The 24,746-nt window shown below is 36.7% G+C and overlaps 1 protein-coding gene across 1 annotated transcript in view; it reads right to left on the bottom strand.

Moving 5' to 3' along the window:
- Positions 1–4,791: 4,791 nt before the first annotated feature.
- The window catches only part of LMBRD1 (LMBR1 domain containing 1), a 78,544-nt gene continuing 58,589 nt past the window's right edge, over positions 4,792–24,746 (bottom strand). The window contains exons 12-16 of the mRNA XM_061989842.1: positions 24,123–24,227; positions 22,799–22,948; positions 17,816–17,891; positions 5,940–6,031; positions 4,792–5,773 (exon numbers count right to left, since the gene is read on the bottom strand). Coding sequence (XP_061845826.1) covers positions 5,654–5,773; positions 5,940–6,031; positions 17,816–17,891; positions 22,799–22,948; positions 24,123–24,227 — 543 coding nt within the window. The 3' untranslated portion in view covers positions 4,792–5,653. The remainder of the gene's footprint in view (positions 5,774–5,939; positions 6,032–17,815; positions 17,892–22,798; positions 22,949–24,122; positions 24,228–24,746) is intronic.

Raw genomic sequence — 24,746 nt, 5'->3', positions numbered from 1 at the left:
GTTTAGTGACGGGCTTGGCAGTATGAGTTTATGGTTGGACTCAATCTTGAAGGTCTTTTCCAATAGTAATGATTCTATGACTCTCGAACCTGACCTTTATTCCCCACAACCCTGCCCAAGTGGTCATAATGCATGTGTCATGACAGCTACATCTCTCTTTGTGAGAGAAAGAACAATAGCCAAAGGCTAGTTGACCCTGTGCCAACTGAAACAGAGGTGCTATATGAATGACTGCAGGTCTATCATCTTAGTCCATAAATAGTTGGCTGCCCATTAGGCTTTCTTGCACAGCAAAGGCTGCACACCAGGATCTCTCCTTGAGCAGGAATGCCTTTCAAGGTTACTCCTTATTGCATCAGATACTTGGTGAATGAACAGAGAATTAGAAAGATGAAACTTTGCTGACTAAGTCTGGGCCTGTCTGGATCCAGCCACACTTAAATCCCTCCTTGAGGAAGAATTTTGAATGCAAAGGGGTCCTTTCTCAACTACAAGACTCAAAGGGAAGTGCCCCTGAAAGTTTTGTCTGACACTGTCCTCCATGCAGTAAATATCAAGTGTACCTTGCCATCAAATCTTGTTAAACCACTGTCACATCTACTATAAAACATTGTTAATTCACTGTTTATCAATAAACTCATTGCTGCTTCTTTCACGATGGAAGTGCACGTCCTGCATGATGAATCTAGGAGGATGAGGAAATTTACCAGATCTGTGTGGTTTACCCTCTAAGATCAGCCCTCCAGAAACAGCAGTTCTGTCTGATATCCTAAATACATCACTTTTTTAGAGATGAATCTGTAAGAAAACTATAAATATAGTTTTGTTAGATGTGCTTAAATAGTCTGTTTATTTCAAAGAAATAATCCTCTGAGTTGTAAATTTGATTGAAGTTATATCGCTCACACAATCTCTCCAAATAGGAGGATATTAAAATTAGTCCAACTTCCAGATAATTTCTGTAACAACTACATCTCACTGGTCAAGAACACTAGAATGTGATTCATGTAATTATCCAGAACTGGTAAGTGGCTTAATTTAGAAGCACAATTTATTTTAGAATTGAGACTATTAACTGAAAATGATATCTTACCACAATCAAAACATTGCTTATCTCTTTTGAGAATGATAACCAAAATGTACATTTACAGGATGAAAATAAATGATTCTCAGTTTCATTTATTTGCTTTATCTGCAAGAAAGTTGATTTTGCAGAAGGCTGAACAAGAAAAGATCTACACTAACGTAAGAAGACGTGTGATCGACATGAACTATAATCTTCAACTTAAGAGTCTAAAAAAAATGTTAGAGTACTTCAAACTATTTTAGATAGGGATTAATCTTTTCCCTTCACTTAATTTCCCAAGCAGTGCTTTGTTTCCCTATCCATTCCCAGAAGCATTTCAGTGCTGTTGTTAACAAGCTGAATGAGACCTTTCCTATCAAGACAGGCTGAGAGATTTGGGGTTGTTCCATCTGGTGAGGAAAAGGCTTCAGGGTGACTTTATAGTACTTCCTAAAGGGAGCTACAAGAAAGTTGGGGAGACTTTTTACAAGGGCATGTATGGATACGACAACTATCTTTCCAACTGAAAGAGTAAAGATTTAGATTGGATATAAGGAAGTTCATTGCAAGGGTGGTGAGGCACTGGAACTGAGAGGCAGCAGACTGCCCAATTTCTGGAAGCACTCAAGGTCAGGCTCGATGTGGCTTTAAGCAATCTGATCTAGTTGAGCTTTAAGGCCCCTTCCAATTCAAAGCAGTCTAGGAGTATCTACTTATTTACACAGAGACAAGTTACTACACTTAATGATTTTCTTAGACACTTCAAACAACTCTGCTATGCATACCAGTAGTTATTAACATTTTAGGATAAACCACATACTTCTACAAGAGGGTAATGATTTTCCAAATGTTCTAGTCCCAGTTAAATTCTGAAACTTGTGTTGAAGAAGTCCAATAAAACAGCTAAGCCCAAGAAATATATTTTCTAAGCAGCAGATCTCAAAAAAAAGAAATCTGAGGAGTTGTCTGCAGTGATTACTCTGAAGCAAAACATGAGCATGGAAAGGGTACATTAGTTTTTAACTTAAATTGTCACACTGAGTGTTGTGTGGCACTTCTACCTAGAAGTAAATTACTCTTTTCAGTGCAAAGTCTCAAGTCTACCCTGAAATCTTTTCCTGAAGTCAAAGCAGAAAATAAGAAAAGGTAACAGATGTTTCTTCACATTTCACGAGGAAAGGCTTTTCACTCATTTCTGGCAATCAGCAGGAAAGCGGCAGCATACTGTCAGCTTTCAGCTAAGGAACAAACTAGACTATTACAGGCTTTATTGGATTTACGATTAGTAACTCCAGAAAAACTACCAATCACTATAGAACAAGTACCAAGATGAAGACCCATTTGGCACACGTTGCAGATGAATTCTGTTAAACATATGCCTGGTGACCACAGTTTAGGCTCTATGTGTCAGCAAGATTTAAGGCTCACCATTTCAAATGCTGACAGGCCTCCAATATGTCAGAAGCTGACTAGAAGTATAACAACAAAAAATATCCAACTTAAGCCAGGTCTGACAGCAGCACTACACCCATTCAGAAGTTTTGCAAGCTCACACTACACAAATGGACTGAGAATAATATTCACATAATTAAAGCTGTGAAACAAAGCTGCCTTAAGTGACTGGAGCCCAGAAAACTCAGATCTCTAAGGACTCAGACAAAGATGTTAACCGTTTGCTTACAAGACAGCACACTATGATGACATGACTGGAAAGTTCAAATTTGCTCCCAGACCTGCAGAGAACACTGGATTATCATTTGATCAGCTAACACAAAAATGAGTGAACTCTTTCAAACATGCTACAAATGCTGCCACAGCAAGAATAAAATACTCGCAATGAAGTTATCAAACACAGCAGAAGGTCAACTAGGAAATACTATAATGGAGATTCTGTTTCTTAAGTTCCTGGAAGTATTGATCAACTCCAAGTATTTTTATCAGTTGAAGACAGCCCTGGTTTTTCTTCAGTGAGTGAGTGATACTGGATGTACAAATACAGCTAGCAAGTTCATCACACAGTGAACTTCAAAAACACCTCTAGCTCATTTTAAAGGCACAGTACAGTTAAAAGTGTCAACTTTCCATCATATGAAGTGTTGATAAGAGATGAATTCTTGAGTGTATCTTCATTACAGTTACATTAGTGCATATTAAATCTCTTTAAACCTTGTCAGTCAAATGGTTCATTGAACTCCTGAGAAACTTCAGTGAGGATGTGGCAGGTGAACAATAATTCCAATTATAAATGCTGACAGTTATTTACTGCATGTATGACAGAGTGACAGCAAACGTCTGAAACTTCTTTTGAATTCTCATGCAGATGCCTACTTCTTGCTAGCTGCAACTAAAAATGGTCTGGTTGTAATTCTGGTTAATACCTGGACTAACAAATGAGTACTTACAGTTATCTGCCTTTGCATTGGTGGCTTTTTCTCTTGTCTCTTTAATGAAAAGATTCATTATTTCTGCATATGGACTATTTAGACAGGAGAGAGGACTGAGAAGATCATGGAAATGAAGAAAAGCCTGGAAAAAGGAGGGATCTACAGCAACATTCACCTAGGGACTGGCCAGGCATCTTGGCCAGTGACCCCCAAGTCTATATGCAATATGCAGGCATCTACCTGACACAAAACAAACCCCTTCCTGCCAATCTTCCCCAGACAAGCAGCAATCTCTCCAGCAAAAAGTTAAGATAGGATGAGTACAACTGCAAAACTGGGTATCATGGCTCAGTCTTACACCAAGATTAACAAATGAGTTTTGACATGATACAGTCAAAGCAGTAAGTGATAACTGTCATTGGTTAACGCTGAAGAAATACAAACAAAACTCATGAAAACAACACTCGAGCAGTTAACTTCACTTAAATTAGCTCGTAAGTGTTCTGCCAGGACATCCATAAAGAAATCTGCTTTAACTTCTTGATATCCTCTGGATGCAGCTTCCAGAAAACCCACGTTAGGTTCTACCTTCCATTTCAGTTACTTGAAATTAGAAATAACTCCTTGCATGTTTCCTTACTGGTCATTTTTAATTAGTGTTCAGCTAATTCTAATCAAAGGGAACCCTGACTGCCTAGTCAGTACCTACTATCAGTCTCTAAATACACTTGTCTTGTCAAGTGTCTCATTGACAGCAGACTGTTAGCTGAGTAGACTTCACTGTGTATTTGCAGCTCATGCTCAAGTTCAAGCATTTCTCCAGGTTCCCACATATACAAGTGTATTATTGGAGCAGTTGCCATAGAAGGCTTGTTAAAAGCCTTGATTTTTGTCTGTTTCTGTAAGAGCCCAGACACCAGTTCCTTGTGTTTATGCAACTCACCTTACATTTCTTGAAATACAAAAACTAAATTTAAATTAAGAAGTTCCTGAGAGGCTGCTTTTCTGAAATATCACAACAAGAGGCAGACTGGTTTTGAAATAACTGAACAGAAATCCATCAGTTTTAAGAACTTGCAACTATGTAAGCAGAGTGTTATATTAATTTCTCTATATTTAAATAATAAACAATTATTCAATAACAGTCTTACAAAAGATCACTGAAGTTACACAGCCATGTGCTTGCATGGATTTCAATTTCCCTCAGGTAGCTTTCAAAAACTTGTAAACATTTTCTCTTCCAACCTGTCAAAGGATCTCTGAAGATATTTTTCAGCCTTAGCCCAGAAACTGTATCACTAAAATAAAATTACTTTTCAAAGACAACATCAATGACAAAAATATTTATGAACTGTGTTTATATAAACATATTGGCTTGTAAACAAGTTAACAACATTTACATTAAATATTGAAAGAAAACTAGACAATTTGCATTAAAGTAAAAATTGATCACATCTTAATTATTATTCCATTAATTATTAAGTCAGGCACCTGTAAGTTTCAGAACTGAACTAACACTGCAACAATGCTGAATATTGTCATTTACACTAATGAGTTCTTCTGATAGAGCAAATGCCACCTCATTGTTATCTGAGAACTCCCACAGTAACTCAGTGAGGGTATCAGAATAAAAATTACTTACTCTTCACCTTCTGGGAATTCACCACTTAAGTGGATGGTTTTGGCATACTTGAAGGCATAGTTTTATATGGTAATTCCAAAAATTCCAGCACTACTGCTAAAGTTAAGTCACATTCTTCTGGAAGCTTAAACTCCACTCAAATCTCTCTAGCCAAGTTTGTACCAGTTGTTTTGCAGGATTTTAGCTAGTTTAACAAAGAGCTTGAATAAGAAAAGTCCTACAAGTTAAGCATGAAAGTATTTAAGGAAACTTCACTTAACAGAAAAGCATCATGAATTATGAAATAGTTACAACAGTTCATCAAATTATACATCAGAAAGTTACACAGACATTTAATCATAAACCAGTATTTTATATATATTATTCAAGCCCAGCTTCAATATTTATTCAGATATAAGAGACACTCAAGAAGTGATACTCAGTTTTTTACCCCTTTAAGTGAGTACACTTATTTCCTCTATTTTTACAGGTGCAAGGATGCTTATTTGGAAATCAATTCCATACAGGTTTGAATTTCAGCAACTCCACATTTCATTTCTCCATCTTGAAGGCAAAAGGCTATTAATGGTAATAAACAGATAGTTCATCATCACTCATGTCTGAATCATCTTCATCCACTTCACCTTCAATGACTGATTTCTTGCCTTTGCAGCATGAAACAATTAGTCCAATTAAGAACACCTGCAAATTTAAAACAAGTAGTAAAAGTTACTGTCATTCAATTAAGGGGCATAACACAGGCAGTACACGTAAAATGATGTGGCAATGTGGAGATGCATATGATTCAATGACAACTACTGTAAATTACACAACTTGATTCAAGGTTCTCTATAATCAAAATACTTACTGCAATGAATGCCCAGTTCCCAAAGTAATAGGCAGCACTGAAGAACCAAAATTTATGAAGAAAGAGGTATGTCCGAGTAACAATACATTGATCTAAAAGGAAAGCAAATAGTACCAGTTAGAACAAATAAAAATCAGCTAATTCCAAGTTCTAGGATAATAACAGTTTAGGAGAGTATTCAGCTCTGAAGAACAATTGCATTCCATTAAATCAAATTTAGTCTCCTCTACCAAGAGACATATTTGTTATTATGAGAGAGTGAAGAGGAAAATAGGTAACACTAAGCTTAGAGTTACCCAGGTAACTGGTAATTGTATTGGGTACAATTTGTTCTACAGATGCCATTACTGCCTGTTCTGACAGATCCTCATTACTTCTCATTTTAGATAAGCTGTAGCCATAAGGATATACAAAGCAGTTTCTGCATTAAAAAAAAAATTAAAAAAAAAAAAAATCACATTTCAATACTTAAAAACCCTATCAGGATTACACAAGTTTGGTAAAAAAAGTCAACTACAATGTTAAATTGTGTAGGCAAAAACTCTTACCACACACTGGGCCTTTTGCAACTCAGATAGTGGAGGATTTATTTGTACCCAAGACCTGACAGTATTGGTTAAACCTTACTCTTTTAACAACATAAATACAGACACATCTAAACACAGTATTCTTCTGAATTAGGAAGTAGAAAGTTTTAACAGAATTCAGAATCAAATAGTCAAAGCCTTTTTAAGCCTCCAGACAGGTGGCACAAAGGTTTATATGGGACATTGAACCTGTAACACTCAAGAGGTCATGTCAGAGGGCGGGCAGCAGAACATGTCAGCCAGCTGACAAAGCTCTCCAGAGCAAGGAAAGGTTCACTGAGTTCATGCTAAGGTATAATCATCTCCTGTTTTTCTTACTATGCTTCAAATCCCACCTAATTCCCCTTAGAAACTGAGCAGAAATTGGCACCTAAACAGTTTGAACACTAAAGAAAGTAAGCAACCCAGAATTTGGCTGGTCTTCCTTTACTTTTGACCCCAGGTTTGGAAATATCCCTTAGGTGTAGCTGAAGTACAGACTTCTCACCTCAAAGTTGTAAATGATACACTGCTGCTTATCTAGCTTAGCAGCCATCTAACAAGCTAGCAAACTGACAACCATCAGTTCCTGAAGGTAAATATTTTATTTAAAGACTTAGCTTCCACATTAGTTAATAAACTGCTTTAACACCACCATACACTATCACTCATTATTTCCCGAGGAGAAAAGAAATAGGAGTTAAAAGATAAGTCTTTTCCAGAAAGGTCTGACATTTGACCTTGCCAATACAATCTCTCCCAAGCCAAATCCCTACAGTGTCTAGAACGATTTCCTAAAGAGAAAAACGACTCCATTTCTTCAACAGTTCTCCAATGACTTACACTTTACAAAGTAACAGAACAATTTAAAACATTAAATTCAATACTACTTTATGTAGCAGATTGATTTCTGGAATCTGTTACACAGTATCAGCAGACTAAAAAGTTAAACTGGCATTTGACAAATACTAGACAGAAGGGATACAACACACAAATAGGCACATTCTGCAGATAAAGTACAAAACAGATTAATTAGCAAAAGCATGCTTCTCCACCAACACATACAGAGTGAAAGCACAAGGAAAGAATTTGGTTAAATTAATCCTTTCTGGTTTTCCAGACTAGATCTCAGTTACACAGAAAAAACTGATTTCCCTCTGCTCCCAACTCTTAATACCAGTCAATAGTAGTTTACCCTACAAAAACAACCAAAAAAACCCCTGTAAAGTAACATATCACTCACAATATTCCAGTATTTGCTAATATGACATATCCACAGAAAAGGTGAAGTTCCTGACAAAAGTAAGAAATGCCAGTGAAGTGAAGATGCTTCATAATTGCAGATCGTATTGTCAACACCATCTGCAGCTCTCCAGCTGGTTACTTGAATTAAAAACAACTAAAAGACTTTCAGATGGTGCTCTACAGTAATTGGATTAAATAGATGATGGTAAATATTTTAGAATAGCTTGACCTTGAGAAAACATTTCTGCAGAACGTGTCACAAGTTCAGCTAATGAAATTTTAGTTATTCTTTCTGAATTAAGACATTACTAGATAAGGACAACAGAACATTTAATCGACTTACGCCTTCATGTGACAATCTAGCATGAGTTGCAATGAATAACCTGAATTAAGATACCTACTTGTTAACCAGAATGATCATTGTGAATACCATCTTGATAATCTGCAACAAAATTGTACATGGAAAGCTACTAAACTTCCAATAGATAACAGGCACCACTTCAAGAACATAGCATATTATGTGGCACTGACTGAACAACTAAGCCAATAGTCAGGATTGAGACAATTTTTTAAACAGAAGATGACAAGTGCTAATAGCCACAACTACCTAGAGTCCATTATGATGAACAAACCTTAAAGCCCAAAAAAGTCATCCCAAGCAGGGAAAATTCAAGTTAGGAGAACTAATTTACAGATAAAGTCTGTTTCCTGTGCATCTCAAAATACACTGAACTTCCACAAAAGCATATGGAAGGAAATAATTTAAGGAAGAGTTACAAATTGCTCTGAACAATGCAGATGTGCTTGTTCAGCTTGAAGTAAAGGTGCACGTGCATTTCTTACTGCTACCTCTGCTGTTTATTGGGGGCCTACATAATACAGGGTAAAATTATTTCTAGACCTGCACAACAAAAGGATGACAGATGACAGTTGCAGCAAGAAATATTCATATTAGATAATATGAAAAACTATGCCATCTGCATAGCTAAACCTTGAAGTAGGCTACCCAAAGATGTTTCAGAAGCCACATCTGTGTAGACATTTACAACTGGATGAGCTGAGCAATCTGCTTTCCCTCATCGTGCTGTGAAAATCTACTTCTTAAGGTCCTTTATGTACTCAAAAACCATTAAAGTTCACATTACAGAGAGGTATATATAGAGATAACACAGATCTAACAATAAACATAGTGTTTTGGATGGAAAACCCAAACTCAAAATAAAGACTGTCATCCACAAACAGATGAAGTTTACATGCCCAAATTTCAAGTAGAGCCTAGTTTTGCTTAAAATACACTTCAAACTACTTCGAAGGGAAAACCTGCAGCTTTACTGTGCTAGAAGATAGAAGATGTCTGTTGTGGTTTAACCCCAATCAGCAGCTATGTACCACGCAGCCACTCACTCACACCCCATACCCTCCTCCTCAGTGGGATGGGGAGAAGGATTGGAAAAAAGTAAAGGTCATGGGTTGAGACAAGAACAGTTTAAAAACTACAATGAAATAAAATATGAAAACAATACACAGTAATAATAGCAATTAAGAGAAATAAGATCTAAATAAAACAATTGCTGCACAGTGGAATTTCTCACCTCCTGCTGAACGATGTGGGAGCAGTGATCCAATCCTCCCTGCCAACTCCCCCCAGTTTCTATACTGGGCATGATGTCCTATAGTATGAAATATCCCTTGAGCTAGTTCAGGTCAGCTGTCCTGGCCATGCTCTCCTCACTCCTTGTGCACCCCCAGCCTACCCACTGGCACGGCACAGGGTAAGAAGCAGAAAAAGCCTCGACTCAGCAATAACCAAAACATCCCTGTGTTATCAACCTGCTTTTCAGTATAAATCCAAAACAGAGCCCTAAAATTAACTATCCCAACTGAAACCAGGACAATGACTTAAGACACGCAGTATCTTATATCACAGAACAAAGAACATGCCCACAGGCCAAGCGAGTTCTACACTACAATAAAACAAGTCAACTGCCTCTAAATTATTTTTAGAGATGTTCATATTTTCTTGCTATGGCTTTCGTGGAACAAGGCTGCAACAAAGTTGACAGTAAACAACTAGAGTAACAACAGTGGGCTTCAGATGCTGTAACTTGTGGAACATAGCTGGACAAACCACTCCTAAACACCTTCTTAGATGTAATCTGTCACCTACAAGTAGTATCAATATTAATATTTTTCTCTGCCACACTGAGTCAGTATTTTAAACAAAGTGAGAAAAACACTGGGATTCCTATGAACTGAGCAGCTAGATGGCAAAGTTTCAGGCTTGATAATAGCCTCAGAGAAACATGTCTTTACTTCCCAGAAGCCAAACAACAGAAGATGAAGCAGCCTTTGGATTATTTTACTTCAAAGATCTATGACAACAGATGTTTTACTGGGGGGTAGAACGATTCCCAGATAGGTATACCCCTTAAGCAACTCGCTAAGGTAAACTAAGGGCTCTGAAAGCCTTATTATTTTTTAATGGTAACATATTCTTTGCAGCAATATCTCTAACATTTTCTCAAGCTTCACAATAAAAGGAATCTCTTAATTGGGTATCTCATCTTGAACAAGAACAGCATGTTATAACTCAAACTACTTATGAAAGACTATGGAAATGTATGAGACATGGATTAGCTATAGAGTACACAGACTGAGAGTGCTATTATTTCATTTTCTTTTGCAATTTGACGTGTCACTAGGGAAATCATACAGAGAGTTATAGGAAAATTACAGTAATCGAACTGACCAAAAAAGTTCAGTAACTCTGCCTGTATAAAGAAACCACACAAGGAAGTTAATGGCCCACAAAACCACATGATGTTTCAACTAGGTAAGAAATCAAGTGACATCTCACGGGGTTAAGACTAATACAGTTGTATTCTATATTCATCACTGCATAATGTCCAATTATTTTTTCCTCTCAAGAAGCAGCATAAAGACAATTTTAGCATAAATACACACAGTGATCAGAATCCCTTTTGACCATCAGAGGGAAGGAGTGCTCCAGTACCATTCACAGTCCTGAGACTCATGTATTCTTTTTCTCATTAAAAAAAAAAATTTAAAAAAAAAAATCACAAAATACCAGAAATAAGCAGCAAATAATAAGAATCAAAAAGAAAGCACAAGAGACAAACATGGACTTGTTTCTAGTTTTGGCTTCAGTCACAGGCCAAACTGTTTACATGGACAAGATAAAGTAAGTTTCAGGAGTCCAGATTTTAACTCGTATATCAAGAGCTTTTAAATCCAAGTAGCCCTTTTACTTTTTGTACCTATCATCTCACATCACCTTCACCTATAGTTCAATAGGTGTGTGTTAAGGTCACTTCAGGACTTCAATTCCCACAGCAGTTTAAGATTGCATTTCATGTATCACTATCACAGGTTTCTCTGGAAACCAAGTCAAAGTGCCATTAACAGCTGTCCCCAGCCATAAGTCATATTTCTTGAGGTTAACTTTGCAACAAAGTCACACTTTTGATCCCTCATTGGACTGAAATAAACACATACTACTAGAACTGATTTGTTCTCATTTAGTAAGGATCTGAGAACATTTGGTTATACATAGCCACAATAGCTCTATATTTGAAGAATCCCTAAGCTTCCAACATTTCAAGCTGATATCACTTAAATACTACAGTGCAGTACACAAGCACCAAAATCACTCATACTAAACAATAGCTTTCAGTCATCTACAAACTCTTTAAATAGAGGTCTAACATATAAGTCCAAAAAGCTGTTTGTTTTTCATCCCAGTTTTTTTGTTTGGGATATTTTTTTTGCTTAGTTGGAAGTGGTAGTGAGATGACACCTATGAGACCTGCAGAATCCAAAAGTCTAGCTGGATAAGTCTAGTCCAAAATCCTACCTTATTCAATAAGAGGTGCTCAATAGGTTTTAACTCTAATCCTGACAAAGGAAAAGAATCTGGAACAGGGGTTGGACTAGATGACCTTTCAAGGTCCCTTCCAACCCTTAAGATGCTGTGATTTAGCAGGCTAAGGAGGAAGCAAGAACTTGGAAACCAGAGACTAATGAGGAACCGAGAAAAAAAATTATTTGGACCAAGCTTTCATTTGGAAGGCAAACTCTGTTATTTTTTTGACTCAAGCTACAACTAAGTTACATCTGATACCTCATATTGCATATCTGCAAATCAAACAAAATCCAATATAAACCTAGACAGCCAGAAAATTACATAATTGATGTGAATCACTCTGGTTTTATAACCAAGTTGGAAAAAAAAACTTGGAAGTCCGGATGACCAATAGCTATTTCCAGTTAGTACATTAACAATTACAGCAGTCATACAACTTTATGATAATGACACTATGTTACATTAAGTGGCTCAAGAATCTACAAGTCCCATCAGTGCCAGCCAGACTTCATAGCATAAGGAGGAGTCCAGTAAGATCTTCCAGCAGGATTTTGTGTTGAAAGGCAGGGAGAAAAAAGTCATTAAGTCAAAGTTTCTGTATGCTAAGTAACGAGAACAAGAATGCGTTGAGCAATCTGAGTCACAATTATTTCTTTTTCCAACAGTAAAATTTAAACAAAGTAGCAAGTATAAACAGGAAAAGCATGTAGAAGTTGCAGAGAGAAGATACTAGAACTTACAAATAAACAGGAATAAGCTTCAGCTCAACATCAGCAAGCGTTCTCACCACTTCTCTCTATACATTCCAAAAGCCTATCAGTTCTTTTTGCCAGTTCAGATTTGGAGTTCAGCCTAGCAGAGCTATGGCATTACAATGGAAAATTGCACCCAGCTATAAGGTTTCTATTTTAGTTTTGTTACAGACTATCCATGAGGGTGCCAAGACTTGCATGCGTTCACAGACTAAAGCATTTAATGAGATGCAAAGAGCTCAATCTCTTAATCTCATTTTTCATAAATGTAAAGGATGACTTAATTTGAATGTTTATTAAATACTGAAGAAAATACTAGTGCTACAGAGCCATGGCTATAGTGGAAGAGTTCAGCACTAATAACTAAAACCTTAGCCATGTTAATTCCAGACAAGAGAGTGTTCTTTTTCTACAAGAAAGCAATAAACCATAGGATTAACCTGTAGATGGAAAGAGCGATCTCTGTTTTCCTGTTGAAACTAGATAGATACCTTTTGAAACATTATATACAATGAAAATTAATTACAATTTGGACACAAGCCATAGAATTGCTATTTTTTGCCTTTAAATCATTAACTGAAAATTAAAACTTTAGCAAGAGGTCTCCCTTGAACATCTTATTTTTAAGGGAATCAACTCTTACTTTAGAGACATAGTTATCGATAAACTTTGAATGCAATACCCAAGACATGAACATGGATGCAAAATTCCAGACATAATCTATAATTATTCCAATCAAACCACTTGCCATTAGCTACCTACTGCACTTTCCAGTATCAGCTAAGTACAAACTTAATTTACACTAGCTCAGATTTCTCCTTGCAACTACAATACATCACCTTCAACGTTAATCTCATTTTTGTCATGTCATACCTAGAGAGGTCAAATACAACGCCCTTTCTTGGTAAGAGAGTTGCTTTCATTAAAAAGATAATTTTTGTGGACAGTGTCCTTAGTTCAGAGCAGTTGTATCTGTCCACAGTGATGGGGTGCAGAAAAAAGTGTAGGACTTGATGTTCCTACAGCTGCATTTACAAACAGTACTGGAGAAAGATTTATGTCACTATTAGCTACTCATCTTTCTACACTCAAACATGTACCACTGGGAGGGGTTCTATGTTGAGTTCTCAATTACAGAGGACTCTGTCAGGTACATGTAGAGATTCATGGTAAAAGTATTAGTAAGGTCAGTCAGTGAAGTAATCAGAAAATGCATAAAGTCCTCACCAAAACCCTCATTAAGGTTTTTTGGTGGAGCATTTTATAACTGTGTTCATTAACAAATTTAAGACGATCATTTGTAAGTTGTAATCTATGGTCATAAAATACTTAATACAACATCATTAATACTGAAAGTTGAGCAACTTGCTTGTGCTTTCACTTTTCATGCCTCCTGGATTTCTTTGAAGGAGAAACAAAGAATATGCTCCTGTTTTGGCATTCATATTTAGAGTTACTTTCCAGCTTGACTCATATCTACATCTATTCTTTATTCAGGCTAAAATAAAGCCTGAATTCTTGCATCTGTTGACTTCCAGCTAGAAGTCTTGTAAGAAGGCACAGATCTTAGAAATTGAGATAATGTTTTAATTTTCCACTTCACATGCAGCTGGAGTCAGTGCAGGTCTATGTAGAGGGCCCAGCAGATAGAATGTACCCAGCATTTAACAGGCCTTGAGTAAGGCTCATTTCCCCAATTAAGGAAATGAGAATCCAAGAGGGAGTCATAGCATGTTATGTATTTAAAGTGAGTTAGGCTTAAAAAAAAATCTTTCATGTTTTCCTCATCTAGAAAGAGGCAGATAGTGTTTAGCAGACCTCAATTAAGACTGGGAAAAGTCTTCTATAAAGACTTGCATCTGAGTCATTGCTTATTTACATTAAATCTCATTAACTTTTTTAGCTAAACCTATTCCAAGTTTTCATGCATTAGTCCAGCTGCTAGAGTCTTAATCACATCACTGAACTCTTTTGCTTGACCTTACGCTCACTGGAGCTGTGGACCCAACAGCTCAGCTGGCATTAGTCCACAATGATCAAGTGAGATCTTTGACCAACAGTATCAAACAATGAGAACTAATGCTTTTTTTGCTATAACATGTTCCATTTGCTGCTCCAAAAGGCTACTCAAGAAGCTTTAAAAAAAAGTCTATGTTAACCAGAACACAAGGTTTACATGCAAGATGTTTAAATGTACCTAAGAAAAGGCACTTTACTGAGTTGCCTACTGATGTAGCCTGCTCTGTCTCTTTTTGGCTTCTGTTCTGTTTCAACATTATGCTATTAATGGCCTCTGGCAGGCAGTTCAAAGCAGGTTCACCTCCTGCATATCAAAAGTAGAGACAGGATTTGCTGTATGAAAGAAAACAATATAATGCTAAAACCCCACAAATTATATATTTAAGCATAAATATTTCAAAGTGCACCTTTCAGAAGGCTGTGTTTTAACTACGTTTCTCCAGGAAGTTTCACTGCAATTTTCTTCAAGCCCACTACTGTTTTGAAACTCATATAGCAAATACTGCCCATTAAAGCCTGCAGTACTGACAGTATCTGGTTTTGACAATTAAATTGGTTTTGATATTTAAAGCTTGCAATTTTTGACAGTGTTAGTTGCTACAAGATCAGATCAGGTCTCTCCTACCATCCCAGAAAGAAAAAGTATATAGTTGCAGTAAGTAGAGATCATACCTATATCATTTGAATATTCAGTAAGGTAGTGCAGATTGCTACAAGCTTATCTATCAGCACAGTCATTAAAAGGTCATAGTTTGTTTTATGTTTAAGGCAAAACACCTATTAGAATTAATTCAGTTTAAATAAAACAAAATAAAGTGCTAAGAAAAATCAATATTTGCATTTAGTTCAGCTCGGTGGTTTATAGAAGATAAAACCCTAGCACCATAGAAGTCAATAAAAGCTAGAAGTGCTTGGCTAACCTTTATCTTAACTTGACGTTAGTCGCATGTATTTTAGCTCTGTCCAGTATCCTTAAAAACAAGAGGCATTGTACTTAAAGTGCTACTTTCAACATTCAAAAACTTCATTTGTCAACATATTCTATCTCATCACAGAGCACACAGTAACATTTGCAACTGTTATTAGTTTTCATTTTCACGTATTAAAAGTGGCAGGTATTCCAAGCCAAGCATTACATTTCCACTTTCTAAAACAGACTGCATGAAAGTGGCAAATGAAGTGGTTTTGCTAATGCAACTTTTTCCTAAGTTGAGCAGACTAAAAGAAACTTTTGTTTCAGTTGTAAAAACACTAATGGTTTGACTGCATCTGTAGTTAATGCAACTCCACTACAGCTTTTTGATCACATAAACCTGCACATTTAGCAAATTCATTAATCTACTTACACTAGGCTAACGTAGGACAGGTTATCAATACACTCTATCTCTTTCTTATTAAAAAGGCAGAACATGACTCAAAGATATCGAGTGCAACAACACATGTTAATGATGGCCAACCAAAGCTATCATTTACACTAGCCAACTCTAGTGTTCAGCATATCAGAATAGTAGTTATAAGCACCAGCTATGTTGTTTCCACTGATCAGGGCAAATTAGAAAAAACAATGTAAAGTATTCAAAGCACTCAAAATATTATCAGGCATAGGTGGAATTTTGGGAGTTTCAGTCCAACCTGTGTTCCTACAATTAAGCAACTAAGTCTGAAGAATTTAGATTTTAATTTCTCCCAGAGAAGTCAGGACAAATGAACTTAGACGCCAGCAAGTAGTTTCTTCTAGCAAATACTAGCCAAGTTAAGAACCTGGCTACAAAAAACAAAGGTCTGTACAACCTGCTCAAAGTGGTATCACATTTTGGAAGGTGACAGATTCTGCCCTTCTAAAGTCTGCCACAGTTTTCTGTTTCACTCAAAAAATATAACAGCTTAAATATGAATTGAACAAACTACATTTGTCAAAATATCAAGTATTTTTATACTTAAGCATAAAAAGAACCAAAAATAGCAGCAGATGAACAATTTATTTGAAGTATGGGTGAGAAAGGAGAAAAATCCATCCCCTTGGGAAATTATATGAAGCATCAGGAATAAGACTAAGAGCTGCATACTGAATTTGAAGATGAGTTTAAACACAAGAGAATCACGTTGCAAAAACAGAGCACGTCCTGATAGACCAGAAACAAAGAACTAATGGTCCAGTAACCTCCACTAGTACAAAAGTTGTTTAAAATTCAGTATTCTTTCCCAAGAACAAAAGCAAAAATAAAATCTGAGGAATTGCTAAGATCTTCTAGAAGCACAATCAGAATTACAGTGATAATAAGATGAGAATGCAGGACAACTATGTATCACCAATTTACAAATACCATCAGGATTTGTTATAAGAATATAAACGTATACATAACTCCTCTTTATACAGAGGAGCTAAAGGTTTGCCAGAGAACAATTGAGAGCTTCAGTGTGAAAAAATCTGGACTACTCTAAAAAATTTCTCAGATTTACAGCTTTCAAAGAAGAGACCTAAGCAATCAATAAAATTGATGGTGACCTTAAACAGCAGTATCAGCATTGCAATGGCTAGTGCAATTCTAATAGTGTGGAAATTGTTTACGTGCAGAGGGAAAGCAAGGGGAAAGGCAACATTGTAAAATCCACATCCAGCGTTATTTCAATTAGCTTGTTTTAATGAAACGAGGCTAAAACTCATTCCAAGCTTTAACCAAGTTTCATACAAGAAAAAAAACCAAAACACTAAATAGAATTATCTTAAAGAAATTCAACACTAAGGTCTGCATAGATGGAAAGTCAAGGAAAGATCCACAATTATCCATCTGCTTGCTAGTCACCACTCAGCTCCAACATGTCCACAGTACATCTGCTCAAATTACTGGTCAAAAAGGGCTGGTTAATAGCATAGATAAGCAAGAGTTATACTGGATGGTACAGGGAATGGTAAATTAAGATTGTTACAGGAAAATGGCCTGAGATGTCTAGTTCCATCGTCATTATTGCTCAGGGAACAGCCCATCTTTACATCTTAGGAAAAATTACAGAATTCTCTTATCTGTAAGGCTGCACTAAGTTCAAATATTAGTTTTCCTGAGTACATTTTGAAATTTAATACAACACTTCTTAGCATGTTTGTATAAGCATATACACTGCAGAGACACCTCAGACGCTAAACTTCACCAGCTAGTGTTTATTTTTAAGGTTTTCTACACACATGTTAAAGCAAATTGGAGATTTAGACTTAACTGAAGTGCATTATCACACATGGTTTCTACTAAAAAATAATTTCTTCAAATTAAGCAAGCTGTAAGCAAGCTGTTTTCTGAACACAGCTATACATCAGTTTCCTATTAAACTAAACCAAAAACATGAAGAGATTAGATTGAGCTGCTTAGTACAGAGCATGCATATATCACAGGAAATACAATACAACAATTATCTTACCTTCAGGTGCATCTGCATCACAGTCTTTAGATACAAATGTCACATTCCTTGGCTGGCCATCAATTGTTTTATTACTCTGCATTATAAACACAGGAAGTTAGTACACTAGTCTAGCAGCAGTGTTCTTCCATACACAATGAGTCCCTGAAACACACACATCTCCCAACACATTATTAATTTCACTAAAAAAACCTTTAGAATATTCTGTCAAAGCCTAAGATCATTTTTGAACAGTACATGCAGAGTAAGCTGTCAGTGATAAAACCTGCTTTCATTTAGAAAAGAATTAATAGCTTGTGTCCTTCTTGAAGACTCAAAATAAAAACTTGGTCTCTGGAATTAATCCTTTTAGTTGTGCATAAAATCAATTTGCAATTCAACTTTGGTGATGAGGCACCATTGAAACCCTGAATAGTCCCGTTTAAATGTCTCAAACATTAAAGAAAACTGACTCTCTCAAGAGACTACGTTAACTTTATGTACCATACTTACTTTTGGATAATCTGAACAATTTTAGCAGAGTCCAATACAAATCCTTTGTACTACAAGGATTTCTTCCTAGGCTAATTCACTTCAGTGGGTCTTATCTACTGTACATATTTTCACCCTTCTGATTTCCTACACAGGAAGTCCTCTAAATAAACAAACCTTTCTCCTTCAGGCTGAAGAAAATATGTCTCTTAAAACTACCAGAAATCAGTACAAGGTGACACATAAAACTAAGCTTTTTTTCTGACAACTTGAGGAAGTTCGTCTCCCCCTCTACTCTACCCTGGTGAGGCCTTGTCTGGAGTCCTGTGTCCACTTCTGAGCTCCCCAGCTCAAGAGGGACAGAGAACTTCTGGAAAGAGTCCAGCACAGGGCCACTATAACCAGGGGACTGGAGCATCTTCCTTATGAGGTTAAGGTTGTGGGAACTGGGGTGGTTTAGTCTGGAAAAGAGGAGACTGAGGGGAGAACTTATTAACATTTACAAATATCTAAACAGTGGGTGTCAGGAGGTTGGGGCATCTCTTTTTTCTATGGTCTCTGGCAACAGAGCAAGGGGTAATGGGATGAAGCTGGAACATTAAAAGTTCCACTTAAATATAAGAAAAAACTTTTACTGTGAGGGTGAGGGAGCCCTGGCACAGGCTGCCCAGAGGGGTTGTGGAGTCTCCTTCCTTGGAGGTCTTCAAGACCTGCCTGGACATGTTCCTATGCGAACTGATCTCTAAAGGTCCCTTCCAACCCCACCATTCTACGATTCTAAGTCAATTCAGCTTTCACTCTGAACATTCAAGAGAAACAACCAAGTGCCTATCTGAAAAAGTAGCAGTTTGTATGAGCAGTTAACTTCGTTTCAGGGAAACCCATGGAAGTGTGTGGAACACTACTGCCTTAGAAGAAACTGATCCTAAAGGACTATGATTAGGAACAGGAATTAGGAAGTGAAGTGGAATCAAAAGATGACAAAAAACAGGATAAGAATAGAATATATTAAATTTTAATTCAGTGTAGATTTAGCAGTGGCCCATCTCTAAGAGGTATTCCAGCTGGCTTTCACCGTTACAGCTTACACTTCTAACTGCTCAGAGTGCCTCTTTCAGGAGAATTCTATTATACATTGTACAAGTGTACAGAGGCATGCAAAAAGCACAGAATAATCATAACCTTGCCATTTCAAAATTTTGTCTGTCTTATCTTTATTCTCAGTAATAGAAATTTAAAACACAATATGCAGCTAGATATGTGGGTTTCCTTTGATAACATCTATGCTTTTTTTTGAAGTTAGGTATCATCCTTCAAACAATCCTGTAATTCAAGACTTTTGACAAATACGGATTCAACTCTAAATGCTTTCCATGAGCTCAAGGCACTAGGGTATACCTTGAAGTCATAAAACTAGACTTTCTTTCCCTAGCAGTTCTTTCAACTGTCCTACACAAGGAAAAACTTCATAAATGTACTCCAAAAGTTTTCTACCTTTTCACTAAACAAAACTTAAAAAGAAACATTCCAAAAGACAACAGAAAGTCTTTCATAGTAACACTTCCTAATGAAAATTAAGAATCACATCACCAATCCTCTGACCATAGCAATTCTCATTAACTCTATCTGCTGAACATCATTTTCATTTTTATGTAGCTAGAATTTCCAACATTCAAATATTTATGGCGAGACACCAGAAGAGTTCAGTATCACTTCATTCAGTGAAAGTGTGTTGGGTTTCTATGGAGTCATTTTTTGCTTGGTAACAGGGGAAAGGGGCTGCAGTTACACAGCAAAAAATAGCTCCACACAAACCCAATGTAGAAAGAAATTAAAGAAAACATCATAGTTTTGCCAGTATAGAACTTTTTTCTACATCATATAACTCTTCCAAGCAGGTCACTGAAAAATCTGCTCTCCTGAATTCAGGAATGTTATTCTACTATTTCACTGAATCACAGCATCTTAAGGATTGGTCTCCCATGATTCTGAACTTTCACCAACTCATGCTCACTGCAGCCAAGACGGTCCTTGATCATTTCTTCCTCCTCAGCACCAGATCCAAGGCAGTATTTCCCTACATCAGCTCTAACAGTCTGTGAAGAACTTGTCATTAATACAGTCCAGAAATCTCCTGAATTGCTTATGCTCAACTGTGTATCTTAAAGGATCATCTGATGCTTCTTTCTGAAGAGGCAGTCAATCAAACCTCAAGTACAGTACCATCCATGCTAATTTGCCCTCTAATCTTAACCCACAAGCATTTAGTTGGCATATCCACATGATATTTTACTTAGCATTGTGCAGTAGAGCACTCAGGTCTCAGATGTTTTTAGTATGAATATTGGTAGAGTAAAATTAGTGTTCCAGTTACCATACCCAGTCCAAAAGTTGATGCCTCATGGACAAGCAGGGGATAAAACCAAATACATTAACTCAGTATGTGTGCTTCAAGAGCTGACACATTTTGGACACTTCAGAAAATAACAAGCTATCATATAAAGGGTTCAAGTACAGTTTGTTACATAAATTTGGTCCTGCTTATGCTCAGGATCAAGAACTTAAAGGTCCATCTGCACCTCTGGCCACTTAAGGGATTCTCTCATCATCAGTAAGAACCAAGAAATGACACTCAAGTGTCCTGCACCTCAGCTCCAATCCTCCAAATTATCAATGGGAAGGTTGAGGAAGAAAAGCACTCTGGCCTTCAAATGTGGAAAAGTATCAGTGCAACCTGTGGCAAATGCTGACCTTTTAATTCCTGACTTGCAATATTGCCTATGTAGTGATTGGTCCTATACTGTGTAGGTTATCAGTCATGTTAATTTATATGATGAAACGGACTGTGGTATCTGGGAGCAATGATAGTCTAGACTGTACAAACTACTCAACCATCAGTAAGCTTGCCAAATGTACAAAATGTGTTTGAATTGTCTAGTTCCTGTGTATGTTCCTGGCTACTCCTCATTTCCATAGTAACCGTACTCTTTATGCTTCGTGTTATTTTAACAATAAAGTCAGTTTCTACTCAAGTTACTTTATGCATTTTTATCACAGCTCTTCAAAGTGTGACAGAAGACCCAGGATGGCTAACTTAACCTTCCCTTTTTTTAAGTTAAAAGCTGTAGCTCTGCTCAACCATTCCAGCTAATCCTACTTGTGTTGACCAGGACTGTATTTCAATAGCTGTTTGAATGACATAAGAGTCTCCTTACTGCTGTGCACCGTTCCCTTCACCCTTTCCGTTACAAACTATGTATGTTTAAATACTATTTGCCATAAACAGCTAACATGCAATTGTTTAAGTCAAAGTCTTACTTCTCCTCAATATACACACATTTGTTTTATTTATTCATAAAGCAAATGTGAGCTACAGCCTTTATTTGTCTTTGTCTTCAATCTTTTGTTATCTGCAAGCTTTATCATGAAAGTCTTTCAGGTCACTGAAAGGCTTCAAGACAAGCTTGATAGGATACTTAATGAAACTGTCTTTCCCATCCTTTCACCCAAAATGGTTTTGCACTGTAAAGATAATCAGTCTACAATATTAAAACAAACTACAAATCGTCTTTTGCATGGACTTCAGCACGTAACTAATTCAGATATAGCTATATAGTATTACAGGCTACATACAGAGTAAGCAATCATGTCAGGAGTTATGTAAACTCATTGTAGAAGCAAACTGCTTTCTTAAACCTGTTTTTAGCTTAGTTTCTTGCTGCTAATTCCAACAAGTTGAGCCAATTTTTAGATGCCTAAGCACAAGGGGGTTTGTATTACCTGTATCTAGCATAAAATCCAATAAAAATGCATTAAAACTCCTAAAAACTAAATATTTAAGACCCCTACAGTGATTCTACTGTTGTGCTTGCCTTGATATCACGATGACCAACCTGCCATTACAAGACAATTTAGATTGCAAGACAGCAGTAAAGTAGCATTTATTGACTGGCTCATTTCCTGCAGGGACAATTCCACCACATTCATTCAGCACATTTTAGTTACCAGGTTCTTTTTCTTTAGCATTTTTAATATTACTTCAGTTCTACTTGGAATCCATTTGCTCAAAGTCTTCTGCATCTATTCTCTTTAAACTAAAAGAGCCGATAGAGACAAGTTCCTCATTTTACTAAATGTTTTCAGCTCAAGGTTAGAGCACAAACAACTACAGAACACCATTGCTTTCAGCCTGTAGGCAGCCTTACACACTAAAACTAATCCTCACTGCAATTACTCAGCAATCTAAGGGCACCAGTCCAAAATCTAGTGGAAGCTAGCGGCTGTCTTAAAAGCAGAAAAGCAATATTAACAGTTCTACACTGTCTGTAGGAATTAAGTTGTGCTACATTTGGTATGGCCAGTTTCTGGCTTGTATATTATAAAGAGACCTACTAGTAGTTAAAAAAGGCTACAAAAGTCTTCAAAACTGAGAATGGTCCTGGCTATAAAAGTCACTATATAGTACATTGATAAGGAAGGTAATGCTACTTTATTTAAAGTAATGCATCTCACCTGTACCAGGTATTTTTGGCTTCCATACATTACATACTGAGGGGCAAGACTGTAGATCATGTAACTTGTATGAAGAACTATCAACAGAAGTATCATACAGAGAAACAAGAGTGCTTGAGGTCGAGTTTTTCCTCGTCGGATTTTGTAAAGCTAAAATCAGAAACCATAGATATTAACATAATAAAAAAAAATTTTCTCCTGAAAACATTTAAAATCCTCTAATTCAAGAAACAGCTTTAATTCTACTGACAGAAACAGGAAACTGCTGAAGTTGAGTTAACATTAAAGTTGCCAGAGGATAAAGTAGGTTTTCAGATGTATTCACCTGAATTTCAAAGCCTGAGTATTTAACCGAGTAACTGCTGTTTCCGTTAATAACCCAGAACATTCATACATCAGCAGTTAGTAGGAAGATTTATAAGGTGTTACTTATCACTGATACCAAACTGTGGCTTGGTCTATCAAATAATATTGTGTCCTTCGGTCAACATGTAGTGTTGTCTATCTAGATTTGACTAAAAGTGTAATGAAACAGAGGAGGGAGTCATGACAATACTTCCAGGCTCTGAGGATGCCATACAGCTGCAACATTTCCCCTTTACACTGCAGGAAACAATATAAGCCTTCACTGTTACTCTATAGATATTACTATTGATTAAACCCTTGAAAGTCATCTTTCAACACAAGACTGTATTGCTTATCAAACTCACACGTCAGTTTTGGTTAATAGCTTAGCGAAATGGAGCACCTTCCAAAAGCCACAAAATCTGGACAATAAGCTTCTAACACACATTAGACATACAGACAATGCTATTTGCAACATACAATATTTATGAAGCAGTACATAAAAAATGATTACTTATTGAATAAATTCAAATTCAGGGAGAAGGTAGAAATCTGAGAGGTGAAAAAAAGAACACCTGATTTCTTGGTAAGATTATAGGAACATTGTCAGAGCATGCAGGGGTGCAATCAGGAAGACTCAAGCTTTTTTAGAATTAAACCTGGCCAAGAAAGTTAAGGAAAATAAGAAGGGTTTGAGGTACATGAGCAGCAAAAGGAAGATTAAGGGGAATTGTGAGTCTGCTGCTGAACACAGAGGATGCCCTGGTGACAGAGGATGCAGAGAATGCTGAACTACTGAACACCTTCTTTGCTTTGGTCTTCATAGCCAACTCCAGAACTCGGGAAGCCCAGTCCAGCAAAGATAGTAGGATGGCCTGGACAACAAGAGGACTTGCCCTTGGTGGATAAGGATGAAGTAGGTCATATTTATAACACTCAGCAAGATGTTTAACAAATTAAACTCTTAAGTCATACTTACCCTTATCCAGAAGAACCATATGCCCATATTTCGAATCCCTGCCATTGAAGTGAAGATAAAGTACATCACAATAGTTGTAATAAGAATGTAATCGAGTGGAAAAACCTAAAACATGAAAAAACACAAGCAGTTAAAAAAGATAAGAAAATGTTCCAACTAGCAAAACAAGTTTTCCCCATTTAAAGCTAAATAGTCTCTATTTATAGCATCTGAGTTTAAAAGTTTTACAGAGCTTGCTCCATATACAGCTAATAGGGCTTGCAACTAATAAAGCTTACAGAACTAGTTTGGGAAAGTAACTGAGCATTTCTCTTAATTTAAAGCTTGCCTTGATTTTGCAGCATTACACATCTTTTAGGTCAAGATACACTTAATTCTATTCTGAAAGTACATTTAAAAGCAAGTGCATAGGGACAATGTTCAGTTTAGGACTACGTAGGCATTCTATTTTTTAATATTTCTGAATCTGTTTGCATACAATACTTGATTTTTTACATTTACATTAACAACAGCTTAAGGTAATACTGCTGCTGAATAATCCTTTCCTCAGTAAGCTAAAAGCTTAAGTGTTTGAGAGTTTTAAAAGACATGGGGAAGCAATGGATTCTGCCAATCCATTATACC

Source organism: Colius striatus, chromosome 2, assembly GCF_028858725.1.
Source record: "Colius striatus isolate bColStr4 chromosome 2, bColStr4.1.hap1, whole genome shotgun sequence".
Lineage (NCBI taxonomy): Eukaryota > Metazoa > Chordata > Aves > Coliiformes > Coliidae > Colius > Colius striatus.
The sequence above is the reverse complement of the archived record's forward strand: the minus strand, read 5'-3'. Positions and strand labels throughout refer to the sequence as shown.